Here is a 21,470-nt window from a genome sequence, read left to right on the forward strand (position 1 = left end):
GTAAGGCCAGTTAACCGCAGTTGACAAACAGTTAACTGTGTATAGCTATAGTTCGGCCATTCAGAGAATGCGTTCCTGACACGTCGCGATTGAACTGACGACGTAACTTTGCAATGGCGTTGCAGTTACGATAAAAATATTTTTGCTGGTTGTTTACCGTTTTAACAATTGAGGAGCATTAAAACAACATTATTATATCAATAATCAATGAATGTTATTACGTCGTCAGTTCAATCGCGACGTGTCAGGAACGCATTCTCTGAATGGCCGAACTATAGTTCTCTTATGTTTATCAATTATTGTGCGATGACAAAACTGTCTAATGATTCGGTCAACGTATGACTGATGCGTTTTTACTGGTGAGCACACAAGTGGAAACTAGAATTTTTCAAATATAAGTTTAGAAACTTAGACCCATTTTCTGCTTTTCTTAAAACAACTGTTTACTTTGAAATATAGTTTTCTTAAAACATACGTTTACTACGAATTTTCAAATGTTGTCGACGAATTTTGGCCTTAACGTGTTTAGAATACATATTATGACCCGTTTTTAGGGGGGTGTTATCGTTTTCCCGGGCTACTGGGTTGAAGAGGTCAGATAGGCAGTCGCTTCATCTAAAACACCGGTTTTCACCTGCATCCTGTTAGACTGGGAAAACGCGACGACTGTATGTTTGAACGAGACCAACAAGACAGTTTTTGTCAAATAACCTGTTTTAGAAAATACCTACTCCCAATTTTTGTTTTCGTTCTAAACAGAGTCGAGTCAATTACCAAAATTGTGCAACATTATGCCACAAATGCTAAGACAATTAGTTAAATGATTTGACGTTAAATCGTCTGTGTAGTGTCATTTTTCTTAAATGACTTGGTCTTTGAACCTGAAGATTAAGAATTCTTGAATTTTGAAAAATGACCACCTTTGAAAAATGATTCACCTTTTGCAATGTGACTAGCAAAAATGGTACCTACATTTTTTTGCTGTTGATAGATATTTCTCTAGTACAAAAAGTGCTATATATCTGCCCTAGATGACGTATTTACTTCTAAGTATGTTGCTCCTAAAATAACTCTAGGAGTAAACCGTATAAAAAAACTATGCAGTACTTATTGAGTACATTGCGAACAGACAGACAGACGAGGCAGAGGGCTTTATTTTAAAATATGTGTCTTTATTTTGTAAGTATATCTTTATTTTGTAAAAAGTGATAATGAAATAATCACCATAGTTTTGGGTAGGTCTACTAAAATTAATAACATTAAAATATTTTAGTGACAGTAACAAAGTAGCATAAAAAATATTAGGAAACAATAATAAAATGCCTATTATATACGCAACTATATTGGTAAATATTGAAGATGTCTGTGACACAACAAGCAAGTTTTGATTCCAAATTGCTTGTCCCACATAATTTTTTCTTATACCTTTTATTGGATTCCCAATCAATGAAAACGAGTATGAACAATTAAACTGTAATTTAACTTATTTATTCCTTTTAAGGAAGATTCTCTAATTGATTAGGTAACAAATAAATATGTGTATGGGACAATTACGATAGGTAATCAAAATAAAGATTTTGTGTCAGTTTATAACTCGTTATTTTTTTTTTAGAAGTACCATAATTTTTTATTTACTTAGATATTAAGAGAACTACAAACATTTAAAATAATAATTTAAACTATCCTAGTAAAACACGTAACAACAAAACTAAAATTAAAAACGTCAAAAATTCTGCGTGCCCGGGAGCGTGCCCAAGACGCTGGCAGCATTAGGTACCTCGTTGGATCGCCATGCTAATCCTTTGTCATATTAAGTCTATTTCATTAGATATTTTGGCATTTTTAGGGTTCCGTACCTCGAAAGGAAAAAACGGAACCCTTATAGGATCACTTTGTTGTCCGTCTGTCTGTCTGTCTGTCTGTCTGTCTGTCAAGACCCTTTATCTTAAGAACGCGTGGACGTATCAAGCTGAAATTCACATGAAATACTCGGGTCTATTGTCCCTTTAGGCTGTGAAAATATCAAGCTTCTAAGCCAAGCCAATCAAAAGATACAACCGATTATGTCGATATTTTCAACAAATTCTCGACACTCGCAAAGGAATCAAAACCTACAGGGTACTTCCCGTAAACTCAGAATCTTGAAATTTGGCATGAAGCATTGTTATATAATGCAAATATAGGAAAAATTGCGAAAATCTCATTTTTTTTTTGTTATATAATATAATAAAAATATTTTAATAAAATGAAACTTACTACCTTATTTCTCACGAACGAATAAAGGTACCAAATTGAAATTTATACCAAATACCTAGGTCTATTGTCCCTTTAAGCAATGAAAAAATCAAACTCCTAAGTTAACGCGATCAAAAGATACAGCAGTTTTACCGACACCGTAGACGAATTTCCGTCACACGCTAGGGAATCAAAACCTACTAGGTACTTCCCGTGAACTCAGAATCTTAAAATTCGGCACGAAGCAACGTTATATAGTACAGATATAGGAAAAATTGCGAAAATGATAAATTTGAAGTTGCATAAAATATTAAAATATTATTTTTGCTTACATGACATAAAATATTTTTTTAATAATTATAAACTTACTACCTACCCTTTTTCACATGAACGCGTAGAGATATTAAAGATTTGAATAAAAAGTGAAATTCATATCAAACACTTCTTAAATATAATGGCCTCTAAACTGTGAAAAATTTTAAATCATTCAAAGGTCATTGGGCACCTTAGTATGAAAACCATACCCACGGCGGATACGAACGAAATATAGCACAGTATAATGATAAAGGCTCTGATTTACTATGGCATTAGTCGCATCAATGTGAACCATGGGAATCTAGAGAAAATCAGGTGTAAACATCAAATATTTTCCTCATTTCAATGGGGAATTTAAACGACCAAGTTTGACGGATTTGAGAAATCATTTCTTTGTAGTGAAAGAGTATACTCGCCGTTTATTTCCATTGTCATCAGGTCAGGATCTGATGATGGAAATCCTGAGAAATCGAGGGCAACTATCAGAAATTGTAGGCATGCATAGGATTAAAACTTGATTCTCAGATGTATGTCTGGTGATACTATCAAACAGTGAAGGTTTAGAGCTTATCTGATGATGGAGACGTGAGAAAGTCGAGAGAACTCGGTATGTTTTAGTTACGTCGTGTTTGGGCTTATATTATTTGTATTGACGAGAACTTTTCACAAAAGTTAAAAATAAAAACTTTTTACAAAAAAAAAACAACTTCTAAAACAATAAGAAAACTGTTTATATGCATCGATCTAGATCTCGGTGGTTAAATAAATATAGATGCATCCTCTAGACACCGACTTATAGACCGATGCACCTAACATCTTTTTAATTTCTTTCTTGCTTTTGTTTTCTTGTTGCTTTTTTATATGTTTGAAGTTGGATTTGTTTACACTTTTGTCAAGGCTCTAGAAACGTAAAGCCAGCAGCCGCGAATCTTACTCTCTAGAAGTCGTTGTTACAATTCGACAGCTACAAGTCGTCAGGCGGTTTCGAAAAAAACCTGAAACTGGGGCTCTTTAGGTGATTAATCCCTCAAAAATAAAAGATCCCATTCCTGCAATGGCTGCTTTAACCCAAGTTAGTAGTGAATTCTTGTCACCTAAAATAAAATAAGCTCCAACACAAGGTTACGTTATAAATTGTAAAGGAGTTCCCATAACTATATCTGATCTTTGCTATCGATCCCACAATGGCAGTCAAACCTATCTATGTGGAAAGTCTTCGCCAATACGAATAAAATAAACCCAAACACGTGGTAGTTGCAACATACCGTTCAGGAGTTCCCTCGACTCTCTGTAGTCTCCATAATCAAATCAGCTCCAAACCTTCACTGTTTACCAGTACCCTCAAAAATACACTCACATGCTTGGTTATGACTCGATGCGTGCCTACAATATGCAAGAGTTGCCCTCGATTTCTCAGGGTTTCCAGATCCTCATCAGATCCTGGTCATCCGAATTGGCATCTTCCTTCTTTATGAAAATTCTTTAACAATAAAAACTAGCATTGCAACCTGTACAATCCTCTGAAACTGCTTGTCTTTTATATTTTTCAAACGATCCTGGACATTCGTCTCCATGGAATTTTAATAAAATATTATATTCAAAGAAACGTCATACCATTCTCCACGATTTAAAACTACTTTGATTCATGTCCGCCACTTTTTACAAAGCGGGTCAGATATGCCCCATGACCTTTAAGACATAATTAGTTATTTTCAATCAGATTTCTGAATGATGACTATAAAATGTTGTATATAAATAACTTCAATAAAATAACTTTTACAAGGTACTGGCCAACTATTTTAGTTATATTATAAAATAAAAAATATTAACTATTTTGACTCTCACGAAATTACCATAACTATGATTGTTCTAAACTGAACGGTTGGCGCGAAACTCACTTTTTATCTATACAGCATTTGTACGGAACCCTCGATGCGCGAGTCCGACTCGCACTTGTCCGGTTTATTGTAAGTAAAATACACAAAACAGTTTGCACCTTATGCAAATAAAATGACCGCCTATATTTATCTATCATAAAAAAATGTATTGCATAACAAAAATACCTCACAGACTAACAAATAGTAGCCTAATTGTTTTATTATGTAGATTTTATAATTATGTAAAGCTGCCTATTTTATAAAAATGCAACGGAAGTATTCTTTAATCTGTACTTATATTATAAAGCTAATGAATAAGGCTAATTTTATTTAAGTATTGATTTTGAATAATTGCTAAGAAATAACCTTCTCTAGACACAGCCAGTTTAGTAAAACCTTTTGACACCTTCGTGAAGATTTAAAAAACCACGGTTGCCATAAGTGCCCGATTTTTATCCCGTTTTTTTGTCATAAATATACAACACTATAAATTAAAATAACAAAACAAAACTAAGGACTATAAAACACTTTTTTTTTCTCTTTGAAGAACATTTTTTTTTCTACAACATAATATCTACGATGTCTAAGCCACTTGAGTGCTCGACTGTCCATCCACATGGCTACATGTATCATGGATAGCCAGTGGAAAGGTCACCCAGTTCGCCTCTGAAGGCTGCATGACCTCGACACGCTGTTTACTCCGATGTTAGACGAATTCGTATAAATATTGCAACATTTTACCTAAATACCTACTGACAGATACTGTTCTATAAGGTCGAAGACCCATTCGTGAGACTTTTTTTTTTCAGGAATTTTGGTTTTCAGCCGCTTGGGCCCTGGACTTCGCTGTCCCAAAGGTTTTCTTTTTTTGATCGCGCTTATCTCAGGAACAAAAACGAAGGAATTGAAACAAGTGCGAGTCGGACTCGCGCTGAAGGGTTCCGTACCGATTTATAAAACGGACAATAAAATCACGTTTGTTATATGGGAGCCCCCCAAAATATTTATTTAATTTAAGTTTTCAGTATTTGTTGTTATAGCGGCAACAATAATACATCATCTGTGAAAATTTCAGCTCTCTTACTATCACGGTTCATGAGATACAGCCTGGTGACAGACGGACGGACGGACGGACAGAGGAGCGAAAACAATAGGGTCCCGTTTTACCCTTTGAGTACGGAACCCTAAAAAGCTGTCAGTGCTGATCAATTGATCAATAATGCAATTTGTCTCATACCGATATGCTGAAAAACTTCGACACACACCATGAAAAAAAAATACATTACCGTGAAAGCATAACAACAATATGATTGAAGAATTTATTAAATACATAAATAGTATTTCAGTGACGAACATTCTTGACATAGGTACACTTTTAGGCTTTTACATAATGAATAAATATTTGCTAATTGTACCGATCACTAAACATACTGATCTTTAGACTAATAAGCCTATCAAACAAATCGATTATTTATATCGAAACACCATTCTTTTAATTACGTCATAGTTTTAAAGTTCACCCTTGACATCTTGATGTTGTTGATAAAAATGTTACTGCACCTTGTAGCTATTTTTAACTTTTAGAGCCTCCGCATACTGCAAACTTTTAGTCTGCCGATAGTTTGATCGGGCTCAGAAATAGGAGTGAGAACACCAAAGATACAAGCCAGTTTGTCTATACTAATTTGGTAAGATTTTTGCAAGCGTGGTGATTAACGCTCAATCTCCGTGTGAGACGGGGCCTGAGCCCAGCAATGGGACGATAAAAAGGGTGTAATTTTTTTGGGATAGCAAATGATTACATTGTTCATGATACCATATGGTATGGCCAGTATCAAACCCATAAAAAAGTTTGATTAGATTCACATTTACCGCCAGTATAAACTGCCAAGCATCGACAACTATCTTCCAACAGTTTAGTCTATAGTGTGTGGCGCTCTAATAACATTCGTTAGATAAACATTAAAAATGTTACCCAGCCTAGGACTTAAAAAAAACTGGTTGTGATAGAGTTCTAGTTTAACATAATGTTGCTATTGTAAATACTAATATGGATGTAGCTATGGAGCAACTGCTTATCTGATCTCGGCAATATAAACAACTGAATGGTACTGTTGTACACGACACCCCGTGATGCGATTGCTTGTCAGAATTCGCCCTCAAGAGTGTCTAAGGCCCGTATTAATACATAGGTCGGTGGTCTCAAGACCGGCATCAATTGATAAGTTCTCAAGATGTTAATGTCGACGCTTATTATTAAACCTATATCAAGCTTCTCAGATGATACCGAGATTTGGATCGAATTTTCATCATTCGTAATTTGACACGCGATTAAATTCTGATGTTATATTGATGTCAGAATATTGACGTCTAAAATCGTTTCAAAAGTGTAGCATGAACTTCGAGCAATGAACGTTTCATTAAATAAAGTGAAACGTGCAGTCTAAATGCAAAAAACTACTATCTGATCATCTACCTAGCCTTTTCCCAACTAAGTTGGGGTCAGCTTCCGAGACAACGACTTGATTATGACTAGAAAAAGCCAATGGTTGGTAGAGAGAGAGAATTATGTACCTATACCCTTTTGCTATTCTGTTATATCAGTGACTGCAATAAATCTTACAAAGGGTCTATTGATAGAAATGCTTGCGTAATTGACGCGTAATTCACCCACAAATGTCATATGAACACATAACATTTATGTTTAATGGCTTCTGCAGTTGCGTTTGTAGCCACAGACATCCATATAAAGTCATTGGTCCCTAGCTCTTCTAACTATCATTTCAGCTATAGGTAGGCTTACCTATAACCTCAGTGTCAAAGGTTTTGTCAAATCCACCTGACGGCCTCTTTGGAATTGTAACATTACTGAGATAGCCCAGAGTTGCCAATTTTCCTTTTGCTTGAAAGCCTCGAATCGGACAAGATAATGCTTTACTGCCTAACAACACACTTTAGACTATGCTATTTATGTGTTTTTTTAAATACACAAATTCGTTTTGGCATGGCTCAAAACGAACCGAAGATCCCGTTGTCGCTAAACACTGTACCGAACCTAATATGTCTAGTTTCTTTCATCTATGAAAAAGACGTACTTTTTTCTAACATCAGCATGCATTTTCTGAATAACCTTTAGACGAAATAAAGTAGGTAAATTATGCAAGTGGTCAAAGTTCAAAATTACAATGTCTTTTATGTTTTTTGACCCACACAAGGTTGTATGAAGGTCGATATGGCAAAGTTTTTGTGATCAGTAAAAAAAATATTAATTATCAATTAGGCGTTTAAAAAGGCTTCTATTCTGTTTTAAATGTGGAAGGTCGTGTCTAATGAGAAAAGCTTAAGATTATGAGAGAGCAGAAAAGGTCAGTTTTTAAGTTTGACTCAGGCTTATGATGAACCTATTAACTTAACTAGATTAGCGAACATCATCCTCCGAGCCTTTTCCCAATCATGTTGGGGTCGGCTTCCAGTCTAACCGGATTCAGCTGAGTACCAGTGCTTTACAAGAAGCGACTGCCTATCTGACCTCCTCAACCCAGTTACCCGGGCAACCTGATACCCCTTGGTTAGACTGGTGTCAGACTTACTGGATTCTGACTACCCGTAACGACTGCCAAGGATGTTCAATGACAGCCGGGACCTAGATTAGCGAACGTTCATCATTAATTTATTTCATGTAGTTATTCAGACGCCAGTAAGTCTGACACCAGTCTTACCTAGGGGTATTGGGTTGCCCGGGTAACTGGGTTGACGAGGTCGGATAGAGCAGTCGCTCCTTGTAAAGCACTGGTACTCAGATGCATCCGGTAAGACTGAAAACCGGCTCCAACATAGTTGGGAAGAAGCTACGCAGATGATGATTTTTTATATTGCAGTGTCTTATCTCAGAGTTTACATTTATCCACAAGACTGGAAACCCCAGCATAGTTGGAAAAAGGCTCGGAGGACGATGACTGCAACCCTGGAATTTCAGGCTCAATATAACAGCGAAAAACAGGCGTGATGTTGTAATTATGTTAAGTAAGAAGATGTTATAAGATAATACCATAAGTTTAAACATAAATAGAAACGATTATGTTCTAACACGTCGCCGACACAACACATTGGTAACATCCATCGTGAAACACTGAAAGTGAAAGCGTGTGGCCGCGAGATCGGCGATAGATTATTTAGCTATTGACAGATATTTTTAACCTCTTGATCCAATGTCGTTGTTTATAAAACAATAGAAAATCAATTGTGTCTAGCGTACCTATATCTTCGCTCTGACTGCTTCGGCCGAATAAATTAGGAATCTTAACCTTTCTCATAAAGCCAATTGGTGAACACCGCATGAAAATACGTTGCATAATTTATGAGTTTTTTGCAAAGAGGAAGACTAAAGGAGAAGAAAGAAGCCTGACAACGTAATTATATAGTGATTTAAATTGTAGTCGAATTGATTCAATAAAGTGGTATAGAAACAGCAGTTTTTTCTCGCCTAGGACAGTAAGATATGGACTTTGTTTATGACAGAAATGATGTGGGAAAAACTAGCAGAAGCTTGTTTGAAACACTTTTATCACAATACCCTATCACTTACCTACTAAGTATAGACCAAATAAATAGCCCATTGTAACAACCAGCTTTTGGAAAAGTAGCACAAAGGTCAAGCCATAAACTCGAAGATTAACTATCTTTACTTCAGAAACAATGAGTGGCAAAATTCTGTAATTGACCTTCAGTTTCAAGGTCAGAACTTCCTCCGATGCGATTCTTTTATCAATTTCACGGTTATAATATTGAAATGGATATTTTTTGAGGGGGCTGACAATATAATACCTAAAGATTATCTCTTCCTGTTATTATGTTGTGTTACGCTTAATTTATTTAGGTAATTACCTGATTAATGGACGAAAAAGTAGGTATCTACCTTACAAACGTGCTTTGCTTGTAAAATTGTGCTGAGTACCTACCTATTATATACCTTCTCTTTAGAATAAGCAGTGGGTATTGGCTACAGTTAGACCCTGCATTTAGGCACATAACACAGATGGGTGAAAAATCTTATCTTCTCACACAAAGAAGTAGGTATTGAGCGCTATTACGCTTGCTCAATGCGAATTGGCGATTTCAGAGTTTAAAGTCCAGGTTCAAGATGTTTTCCTGCACCTTTAGGTATCTACTCAGTCATTGATGACCAAAATATATTTTTAAGGAAAGATAACCTGGATATTAGTTGTTTTTACCGGGTAGGTAACCCTGAACTTAATTCAATCATAATTTGCCTAGTCTTTTCCCAACTACGTTAAGCGACTGCCTATCTGACCTCCTCAACCTAGTTACACAGGTTAATAAGAACAAACAATAAAAAAAAATACCAAAGAGTAGGTAGGTAAGTAATCAACACATCTGACACTAGACTTTCGCAATCGCTACTAATATGAAAAGCAAAGCTTGACGCTAATCTCATGGCCACACTCAGTAAACAGTTTATAGATTTACAATAACGAGGTATGTGTATAACTATGATCGTGACTTTTGAACTGTGATTCAGTAGGTACCTATTTGCAGAAACGAGTTTAAGTTCCATTTCACCTGGGGAATGAAGGTTTTGGGCGAAAGGGGTCAAAAAGTACCTATATGATTAAGCAGGCTAAACAGTCAGCCTACAGTTGATCCAATGGTTGGTTTAATATTTTTTGTAAGAAAATCTTGATACCAATATAAACTTTCAGACGGGATAATACCGGGTAAATAACTGATCTTTGTAATGTGCATATTATGTGCCTACCATTCACCTTCATACTGATTTATGTGCCAAACTATTGGAAGATAAGCTAAGCTAAACTTAACGATATTATAATAGTAATAAGTCTAATGTTTTTTGATTATTTGAACATATTCTTAAAGAATCATATAATATGATTTAACATGAAAATGTACAAGATTAACGCCTAAATGAACCATTGCTATAAAATTCTTGCGCCTACTTAAATTGTCATAGCAAGGGTGTGCCTTGTGGCACATTGGTACAGTCATTCGGTATCAATAAGTGACTGTGGTTTTATCACATTGTTCTTTTTATTAATACTTACATTAATAAAAAATATTAGCGATGCGTATTTCACTAAAACACATTGATGAAAATAAAACTTCAGTTCAGAGCGACAAAACTATGTTTCCGCCCGGGATCGAACCGGGGGCCTTCTGCGTGTTAGGCAGATGTGATAACCGCTACACTACGGAAACTCATGCATGGAAGAATGAAATTATTGATTACTAGAACCAAATCATTATGCCAACGAATATCAATCACTATTTTGTTGTATTTTTTAAAAATGAATTAACATGTTTTTTTTGGTATTTTTACAACTTGTTAAAATGATACACAATGTTCACAGTAAAGCTTTTAATAAAAAAATCCGTTTAAAAACGTAAATAAGCAATTTATTTTATTTGCATTCCATGTTATAAGCTCACGTTATTACAGTTTTTTTTTTCAATTTCATAGAAAGTAGAGGAATGATTTTTGTAATGAGAAATTTGATATACATACAGTGAAACTTGGTTAAGTGGGACCTGGATAAGTGAAATACCTCCATAACTGGACCTCACGCTGCGGTCCCATCACCTTGGCATTGATTTACCTCTGTTAGTGGAACGAAGCAAACCTCTATAACTGGAATTCGTAATTTTGTTTTATCATCACAGTTACCTCTATAAATGAGACAGCAAGTGAATTTTATACGCATAAACCTCTGTGACTGAGACAACATTGTTTTGTTTCTTTGATAACTTATTGTTTAAATTCCGCACTTAACTACTTATGTAATTTGAAGTCTCAATGGTTCCAGTTTTAGTTTTGCTTTACTATTTGTTTATGTTTACGGAAAAACTAAAGTTATTCGTTTATGAAAGTGTGAAGACACGCGATGGTTTGTGTCGAATTTAATGTGCCAAAACTTTTATTTTTTCTATTTAAATCTATTTATAATTTAAACATAGCACGTTATTTTACTTAATGATCGCACCTCTATAACTGAAATAACTTGTATTCTGGCCTCTATTAATGGAACCCTCTGCAACTGAGAAAGATATTTATTTATACCTGGGTATCTGAGACCCCGGCTAAGTGGAATACCTCTATAAGTGAAACGAAATTGCAGGACCCTTGAAGTCTCACTAAACCAGGTTTCACTGTATTTTGTGAAAACTACACTTTATTTTCTATCTAAAAACAGGAGATAATTATTTATTCAGAACAATGCTTTGCCTACTATTTCTTTGTAATATTGAATATTTAAGATACATGATACTGCATTTTTGAGATAAAAGTAAGCACCTATTTCTATTTAATTTCATTGATAGTGGATTACAGTTTAACATAAAAAATAAAAAAGTATTGAAATCTACTTCTGATAATATTTTATAACGGATTAGGCAAAGGCAACATTTTAAATATGTTTAGTTTGAATATCAGAATAGGCTGAAAACCTAATTGATAATAGTCACCTTTGCCTAAAAATTACAGTTCATATATAAATAACTAGAATCATCTGGGGTTTTGTGTTCCAATACCCATTTTGAAGTTACATAGAGATATGCTTAAAATATTTGGCAGTAACTATAAAAACAATTCAGATAAGTCTAGTTATTATAAATCGATGCCTTAGAGTGAAAACCTCGTAAGTGCAAGAGATAAATTTTCAGAATAAGGATTAGTATTCGATATTTTTTACGATTATCTTCCAAGAAATGCAATAAAGAGTGAAAACCTCGTTAGTGCAAGAGATAAATTTTCAGGATAAGGATTAGTATTCAATATTTTTTACGATTATCTTCCAAGAAATGCAATAAAAAAATATTGAGAAAAAATGCATTTCCGAGGTTTTCATTCTAAGACGACGAAATGTACTGTTGACAAAACCATTTCTTATACAAAAAAAATGTATGCATGTATATTTAAGCATGTTCAATCCTAGATACAGCAACATAACTATGTTTCGTGTCCATATCATAAAAGCCAACAGGCCCAGCGTCACAATCAGCACAGCTAAGATATTTACAATTTGCTACTGTGTGCGTGAAACCAATGTTCTCAAATGTGTACATGTTTTCAACATGATAGAACTCCTTTATTTGTTCGTTTTGGATTTCGCCCTCCTTTCTGTTGTTGTCTTGTTGCATTAGCGGTAAATCTTTCTGAAAAAAAAAAAAGATTGAAACATTATTATATTGCTTATGGTGAGTAGAGGTGAGATCACAGGTTTTAGTAGGGTAAAATTAGGTTTAAAACCAGTAAAAAAACATCTCAAGAACAGATTATAAGTGAACCGAAACAACTTTATCTAATCGGTAAATTGAACTCTGAAAGATTGATGAACAAAAAAACCGTAGACAAAAAGCAACAGAACTGTTTGTGTACAGCTATAAACATGAAAGAAAATAAGTATAGAGCAAATAACGTTACCTCTAACGTGATATACTTCGCTGATTTCTTATCTAGTATCTTTGAACCGCAAAATTTGCACTTTACGTTCAACTTATTTTTCCCATCTTCAACGTAGTCTTTCTGCTCATTTTCGACCGCAACTTCGCTATTTTCTACTTCAGACATGTTTTAGAGATTCTTGTCTTGTTATTTCAGCCTCTAGTTGTGAAGAAAGTTCATTTGTAATTGTAATTTTAGTCGAAAATTAACCGGTTCACTTGCTAGTTGAAATGAAATCTGACTGACAGTGACAAAAATTCCATCTTTCACTCGTCGTTTACGAAGCTATTTTAACAAATGATTTATTTAAAAACGTGTAGAAAACAACATCAGATAACCAATACTTAACAGAATGCGTTAGTAAATTTTCCATTTCACCTTTATTGTAGATTTATTTAGATCAATAAAAACAATGTTTTCAATAATCTGAAAACCACGCTGTAAATAAATCTAGCTTCGTAAACATATGTAACGTTCCATTTTACATTCCGTCTTGGGAATTATCGTGTGTTAATATTTTGAAATCATTATTTACGTTTTGGATTTGGCCTTTAAATATAAAAAACAATTTCATTTCAATCTCAACATAATTAACGAATAATTACTCTGAATACGCAACAAAATAGTTTATTTAAGCAAAATATTTTTTTTAGTTCAGGCTTGTTATTACATTACCCTTGCTTCAAAGCGACCAATCAGAAAATCGTCAATTAAAAAGTTAGGTTACTAAACAGGTGAGGTGAGGAAGTGTAGTGTATTTTTGTCGTAAAAGTATAAAAATTTAAGTAAATATGAGTTCTGGATTCATATCGGAGACCGAGATATTGGAAGCAAGGCGTCGCCGACAGGAGGAATGGGACAAAGTACGCACCGAAGACCAGCCTGAACGTAAGAATCGCAAAATGTTTTGATCACACTCATTGAATATGGTTGACATTGATAAAAACGTATTACTTCGCTATCAAACGCTATCTATTTACGCACACTGGCAATTTTAATTGGTTTTAGATGTAACGTACCTAGTTTTACAATACGAAATTGCATAGCAAGCGTTTATAAATATTTGAACGAAATATGTGCCAAAGTTACAGAGTACGCAATGAGTCGTGGATATTTTCAGATAATATTTAAGTCCTTCGACCAGTAATAAATGATCCGAGACGTCGGTCTAGCTAAGAACTACGTTCCAAAACTAAATTTATCCTACCTGGCCTTCAATTTCCGTCTTAAATATTAAGATCTACAAGAGCCAAACATAATATTATTGTTTCCAAAATTTTACAATAGCAATAATTATACTGCCTGCCAATTCACCGGTGTTTTGAGTGGTTGTAGTGGTAATCATTTGTACTGGTAATCTTATAATCATCGGCAAGGATATTGAGCCCTGACCTTCACCTGAAGAAGTGATTTATTGGTTTATTGCCTTAAGTGTACAGTGCGCAAAGCGATCCCCACTCTTCCGCCGAGAGCTCATTATCCGTGCCGATAACTATACGAAGATTATGAGAGACTACTACTATGTATTTATATGGATATACTTAGGATGGAGATAAGATTATCATTTTAGTAAAATTTGTGTGACAGTGCAATAAACAAACAGAAATTTCAATTGCCATTTCAATACAACAAATGTTTAGTATGTAATGATCTCCTGAGCCTTTTCCCAACTTGTTGGGGTCTGCTTCCAGTCTAACCGGATGTTGAGTATGTAATAAATGTACCAAATGACTTGATTTTTTACTCTTTAGTCATCAAAAGTACTGCTTTTAGTTATTGTTTAGAATCAAAGAACTTGTGACTGGTATGCAATGATTCACCTACCAAATATTACTATTCTTAAAGTCATGCCTAAGAGGTTTATATTATTATCAAAATAAATTATAATTTCTCTATAAACATCCCATTCAAGAATAGATGAATCACTATAATATTACTATAACCCTAACTATACCACTAATGACTCAAGTCTATTTAAAAACAATTGATTGTAAGAACTCCGTTAAAATACTAACCATTTGAATTAATAGAGTGACAGGCAATTTCATTAATATTTCTTGCATCTAGAGCGGAGACCATGGCTAAGTCAGCCATGATCTAACAGCCGCACAGGTCAATCAAGTTAGTTTAAGCAATACTTGTTACCATCAGTCCACCTAGTGAACATTTTGTCATGACAACTTTCTCTGTGTATCAGAAAGAAAATTATTATGAGTCCTGGGAGACTTTTGTCCATCTCTATCAGTATTTAGAGGTAGTAAAAAAAAAATACTTCTTCCCTTTTCCCAATTTTAGTTGGGGTCGGCACACTACGTCATCCCCTTCCATTTTTCTATGTCATTCATCTATTAAGAAATAAAAAGCATACCTTACATTTTATATCATGGATTTTTGCAAAGTAACGCTTGATTCTGTAATTTATTGGGTAGTTAGAGTATGCCTGATTACATAATTTGTTGGATAGTCAGAAGCCCACTTGTCTGTCAACCAGTCTTACGAAGAGGTATTTATTTATGTTTCTAATGATTTGCAGAGGCACCAGAAGAGCCCTACGACACCAGGCCGCTGTACCAGCGCCTCGAAGAGCAGAGGATGAAGAAGGAGGCTGAATATGAAGAGGCTCATAAACTGAGTAAGTTCATTTAACCATACTCTTTCTACTTTGATATAAAACAACTGCATACAGCAGAGGTGAGAATGTTAAGATGTGTGGTGTTATGTGATTGGATGAGATAAAGAATGAGTATATAAAAGAAAGTTTGAAAGTGGCACCCACCAGTAACTGAAAAGCTATGTGGAAACTGGCTGTCATGGAATGGCGGCAGATACAAGAGTATGGAAAATGTGCTGCCCAATATAAAATTTTGGAAATGGATAAAATGCTAATGATGATGATGTTATGAAACAGGCAGTAGTTATATAACTATATAGTGTCTGTGTTTTAACCGTGTACTGTGGGAACTACTTTTTGCACAGAGAATAATGTATAATTATTATTCTGATAAATAATCTGCAAAGTATCATCAAAATCCATGCAGTACTTTTTGTGTGAATGGGTAACAGACAACTAATATTTCCTATTATAATTAATTTCTAACACTGACTTCTCTTCCTTTAGAGAACATGATCCGTGGTCTAGATGACGACGAGGTGGGTTTCCTGGACCTGGTGGAGCGCTCGAAGGCTAAAGCCGCCCAGCAGATCTCTATTGAGGAGCAGCGGGAGATGCAGGAGTTCAGGTAACATGACTCTTTCACTTTTATTTAGAGTACAGATGTTTCTTCTCACGAAAGTTGGTGTATGTGTGAATGTCTAGTAGTTCGTATTATTAGCAGTTCATGATGATAACTCACAGACGTGCTGACCTGTATTACAAAATTCTACATTGCTCATCTATCGTGTTGTAATGTATATTTGGACTTTAAAATAGACTTTGGCCCCTGAGTGAGTTTGTTTCGGTGTTTCTGCTTAAGATAGTCAGATAAGAAATCGGCTCAGGTACCGATTTCATCTAGCCTTTAAAGAGAAGACGTGTAACAGTGTCATTCACAGTCTTCAACCTAAAATAAATATAATTTACAGGGAGCGCGTATCCAACTTGGCGGAGAGCGAGGAGCTGTCGCGGCTCCGCGCGCAGCTGGCGCCCGCGCGGAACACCAACAACACACAGGCGCAAGCACAGAAGAACAAACTGCAAGGGGTCAGTACTATTGCATAACACTTTAGTAAATATCTAGTTTACCTAGATGGAATGCCTACTGGTCTAAGAGTGAGACTGGATATCAGATTTTGAAGCTCGTAATAATACGACTAAGGCCGATTTCGACCACGGCAGCTGTTCGCATATAAGGAGATCAGTCAGCTGCGCAGGACATGTTATAGTGCACAAGTATTTGCGCAGACACAGGTGCATTCACTATTCCTTCACTCTCATAGCCCGATGGGACGGCAATCCGACACCACCGGAGAGAGATCACAAGCAGGACCGACATCAACGGGCTCTCCGATGCACGGGCCGTAGCCGATAATCGGCTAGGAGGACATCTCTCATCATCGCACTTGGCTGTTCTTTTTGTCTACTTACCCCTAGCATAGATTGTGTTAGTTATTTTGTTACCCACTACGCAACAGAGGAAGCATTCAAGATATGTTTCTTACTTTTTTAAAGTGGGTACAGTAACGCTTTACATTGATATATGTACATGCAGATTTTAAGTGAATTTGTGTGTTAAACTGTACGGCTACAAATATGTCGGAGACTGTCATTAGTACGGACACTAAACGTCACGCAAGCGCGCCCTCTGGTGGCGTTACCGGTGAAACAACATTTTGGCGCGCTTGGCAGAGTCGTGGCGGTCAGCGTGGCGTCCGCGGAGCTCAGTCTCGGTTTGAGTCTTGATCGAGTCTTGGTCAAGGCTTCATCGAGTCTTCGTGGAGTTGTCGCGTTACTGCCTTTCGTTACGTGTAGTGTACCTAGTGTTATTGCCTAGCGTTGTAGTACCTAAACTAATTGTAGTGTCTTTTGATTTTTGTTTTGTAATGGTTCTTCTAACCTAACAGACAGACATGTGTTGCTGGGGAGTTTGTTCCGCCACTTCTTCTCCCCAGCCAAAACACATAGGAAGTGGCGAAGGGCGGGCGTTTTGGGGGCTGTCTTTTGTTCTTAGTAATTTGAATAAACGTTTGAGTTTTCGAGTTTGTTTGAGTTATCTCTTTGCTCGATTACCCTAGCTGATGTCGGACGATAGTGCCATCCTGATGTTCGCCTCCGACAAATATATGATAAACATTTAAAATCTTGCTATAATTGGCGTAGTATGTATTAGAATAGAACTCGACATTTTATGTACGGTGTATATTATATGGTCGGCTGTCATTGAACATCCTGGCATCATCCTGGCAGTCGTTACGGCCAGTAAGTCTGACTCCAGTCAACCAAGGGGTATTGGGTTGTCTGGGTAACTGGGTTGAGGAGGTCAGATAGGCAGTCGCTCCTTGTTTCTCAGCTGCATCTGGTTAGACTGGAAGCGACACTAACATTGTTGGGAAGAAGCTCGGGAGATATAAAAGATGAGATTTTTTACGTTTACAAGATTCTCCTATTTATATTTACAGGTGGTAGTCCGTAAGCGCAAGGCAAGTGAGATGGAGGGCGACAAACAAGAAAAGGGATCTCCCCCGCCCAAGACTAACGGACTTGTGTCTGCCAGCCCTAATAAGTAAGTATTACAAGGCTAAATAAATTTCAGGTAGCTCTTTAAATGATTTCAATGATTTTTGGACGTTTCGCGTTTATGTTATGATGAGAATTTTGTTTTGAAAGTATCTTTTTAGACATGGAGGTGTAGTCCATAATTTTTATATTAACAAAACATTAAATATTAACTAAGCAATAAAGTGTGTGCGTGTGTGACGTCACGTGGAAGTATTTATGTAGAAGTTATAAAACAGAAATTGAAACATACTTCATACTATCTTCATTGTTACTTGTTTATCGGCCAGCCTAATATTTTTTCTTAACAAACAATCATTTAATTCACAGCAACACAGAGAACACATCGTCAGATTGCGGTCGTCGCTGCGTGGGAGTGCTGCCGGGGCTGGGCCACTACGACACCGACTCTACCTCAGACACAGACGAATCTAGCGACCATGACTCCCTTACTAGCGAAGTTAGTATCACTACCTAAAACTTTACTTACTAAAATAAATAATGAAATCATAGACCACAATAAGATAGTTGGTATAGATAAGATCCGTAACGAGTACGTACGCGGTAGCCTTGGAGTACGCGATGTCGCCGACAAAATACAAGAAAAACTGCTGCGATGGTACGGACTGCGAAGGATGGCGGGGTTTGAAAAAGTGTCCAGGGAAAACCCGGAACACTTTTCATATAAGGAAGCACCTATTTTTCAGCCAAATGAAAAAATAACTATAAAATTTGGGTCATGTTTTTTGCATATTATTTTCGAAAAAATGTTATTTCCGCCAAATGTCCTGGTTTTTTTAATCTTTGTCCGGGTGTGGCGAAATCCGAGACGGCAGCCCTGGCCACATGGAGCAACTGCCTACCCGACCTCCACAAATCGTAAACAAATTCTTCTTGATAACACCTAGTACAACTTGTCACATTTTCTGTCTTCTGAGTACCAGTAAAGCCAAAGATATTCAAATGACAGCCGGAACCCACCAACTTCCTAACCGCGGAGCAACTTGTTTTCATACAAAAAGTTTCTACATTATTGGCATAAATATTTCTTATTCACATTTATTTATTTATTTAACTTTATGCAATCCTAAAATTACAAAGGCGGACTTAATGCCATAGGCATTCTCACTAGTCAACCTTAGGGTGATGCAGAGATAACATGGCAGGTGCATTAATTACTTAAAAAGACATGGTCTAGGACAAATAAAGAATAACAAAATTGGATACTAAATACACGTACTTATACATATTTAACATACAAATAATTTTAAAAAATAAACAATATTATTTATACATACACATTATATATATATGCATATATACAGGAATGAATTTTATCCAGTGCGCAAACTTTGTCAAGTTATAGTTAAATATGTTTTATAGATACGTATATTTTTATTTTGTCGTGTTTTAGTACAAAAAAGAAAAGTTATTGATATCGTAAGATGTTTATTTTGTAACCGATTGTACGGTCACAGTCGTCACAGTAGGCACGGCGGCAACGCGAAACCGGTTTACTGACGCGAGCGCTGCTCCAAGCGCGTAAGAATAGTTGGTATCCATATTTTGCTGATTTTGGGGCGGACAAAAGAATGAAAAAAAAAATGTTTACTGATGATGCAGATATGTTCTGTTAATGATGCTGGACCACCAGTTTTATTTGCGCACTGCTTAAAATTCATTCCTGTATATATACTTATATATAAGATACCAATGATTATCATGATGGAGCCAGTAAGTCTGACACCAGTCTAACCAAGGGGTATCGGGTTGCCCGGGTAACTGGGTTGAGGAGATCAGATAGGCAGTCGCTTCTTGTAAAGCACTGGTACTCAGCTGAATCCGGTTAGACTGGAAGCCGACCCCAACATAGTTTGGGAAAAAGGCTCGGAGGATATATGATTATCATGATGGAGATTCTTCACATCGAACAGCCGACCGCTTTGCTTACCTGTGATGGTTCACCCATGCACTTGTTACTAAGCCAGGTTTTCCGAAAACTTTAACAATGTTTTATTATATTTCACAGAACGACAAATGCTGCGCCAAACGCGACATGTTGGGTCGTCGTCACGAAGATAAGTCACGAAAAGATGACAAGAGTTAGAGATACTGCGGCAATCGTAGGCAACTTGCTATATTATATCTTAAACTGCAGTTTTATATTACATACAGTTTCTTCACTTATAGTAAAGTAAAGCTCAATAGTATTTAAAAGGTACCTACGACCTATAATAACATAGGTACCTCTTGGTCCAGGCTGGGTCTGTAATATACACCTCAACTCCTATTTCTGAAAACAGCATGAAAATCTGTGTAGTAGTTTTTGAGTTTATTGAGAACCGTCAGACGGATGCGGGAAAGCAGTTTGTATATGTAGTGTCTTGTATTTTTGACCCAGTCATCTTAGATTGCAAGTTAGACAATAATTAATGTTGCATCAAGTTTCATAGGGGCTTTTTTTAACGACGTAAAAAAATCATCAAATGACCTCTTCCGCTGTGGGTTACGCGCGGTGAGGGAGTGTCAGACTTACTGACTAAACACCGTCGTGTTCCGTCGCAGGCCGCGTATGTACCAGCGCCGCGGTAATGAGCGCGAACAATCTCATAGGGTCTTTTTTAGCGACGTAAAATCATCAAATGACCCCTCCCGCTGTGATCTCATAGGGTCTCAAATTATCTTGAGGCATCTAAGGTTCTATTTACAAAGGTCTAACAGTTAATTCTTAAATCAGAAACTTGGTTGTAGGTTGTTTCAAGATGACTGGGCTATTGTAAATAATTTTGATATCTCAGAACAATATCGCGCTATAAAGACGAATAAGGTTGTTGAATACATAATATGTGTCTATGTATTTGTGTCTCGGCATTTTTTGTTACTGCCATGTAAATAATGCCTAATAAAAAATACTTTTAATATAGCTATTTAGACCTAAATTCCATAAAATCGGAGGAGTTTTTAAACAACCAATAAAATGTCGTTATTCACTCATAGGCTCCGCCCACTCAGTAGTGTACCTGAGCGGAGAAATCCTATTGGTTGTTAAAAACTTCTCTGCTTTAGTGGCGTTTTTATGCACAATAAAAAAAGACATTTAATAAATACTACTCTTGTATTCAATATGATGTTTATAATATTTAGGAAGGTAACTATGCAACTGTATATATTGTAAAACTGCTTATGTGATCTAATCTAAGTTATCGATAGTACATATAATTTTAAAATTTAGTTTCATGTGTTTTATTTTCTTTCCTTCCACGTTAGTGACACTGCTAAGTGCATATTAGTGCCAAGTTTCATCAAAATCTGTAGAGAATTTTTGTGATTATTTGGCATTTAGAGAGCATAAATA

The 21,470-nt window shown here is 36.0% G+C and overlaps 2 protein-coding genes and 1 non-coding gene across 3 annotated transcripts; 1 reads left to right on the forward strand and 2 right to left on the reverse strand.

Annotated features, from left to right (window-relative positions):
* Positions 1-10,588: 10,588 nt before the first annotated feature.
* Trnav-aac lies at positions 10,589-10,661 on the reverse strand. Its single transcript has one exon. It is a non-coding gene; the product is annotated as a tRNA-Val (tRNA).
* A 277-nt stretch (positions 10,662-10,938) lies between these two features.
* On the reverse strand, positions 10,939-13,166 carry LOC124641548 (guanine nucleotide exchange factor MSS4 homolog). Its single transcript, XM_047179649.1, has 3 exons — positions 12,883-13,166; positions 12,324-12,614; positions 10,939-12,074 (listed from the first exon to the last, which is right to left on the reverse strand). Exons 1-2 carry the CDS (start codon positions 13,027-13,029, stop codon positions 12,375-12,377), a joined length of 387 nt encoding a protein of 128 aa, XP_047035605.1. The 5' UTR covers positions 13,030-13,166; the 3' UTR covers positions 10,939-12,074; positions 12,324-12,374.
* A 440-nt stretch (positions 13,167-13,606) lies between these two features.
* Positions 13,607-21,346, forward strand: LOC124641534 (PSME3-interacting protein). Its single transcript, XM_047179630.1, has 7 exons — positions 13,607-13,791; positions 15,437-15,535; positions 16,022-16,142; positions 16,486-16,603; positions 18,019-18,122; positions 18,446-18,575; positions 20,145-21,346. The coding sequence occupies exons 1-7, from the start codon at positions 13,695-13,697 to the stop codon at positions 20,220-20,222; spliced, it is 747 nt and encodes a 248-aa protein (XP_047035586.1). The 5' UTR covers positions 13,607-13,694; the 3' UTR covers positions 20,223-21,346.
* The last annotated feature ends 124 nt before the right edge of the window (positions 21,347-21,470 follow it).

This window comes from Helicoverpa zea, chromosome 22 (genome assembly GCF_022581195.2).
Source record: "Helicoverpa zea isolate HzStark_Cry1AcR chromosome 22, ilHelZeax1.1, whole genome shotgun sequence".
In the NCBI taxonomy this organism is placed as follows: Eukaryota; Metazoa; Arthropoda; class Insecta; order Lepidoptera; family Noctuidae; genus Helicoverpa; species Helicoverpa zea.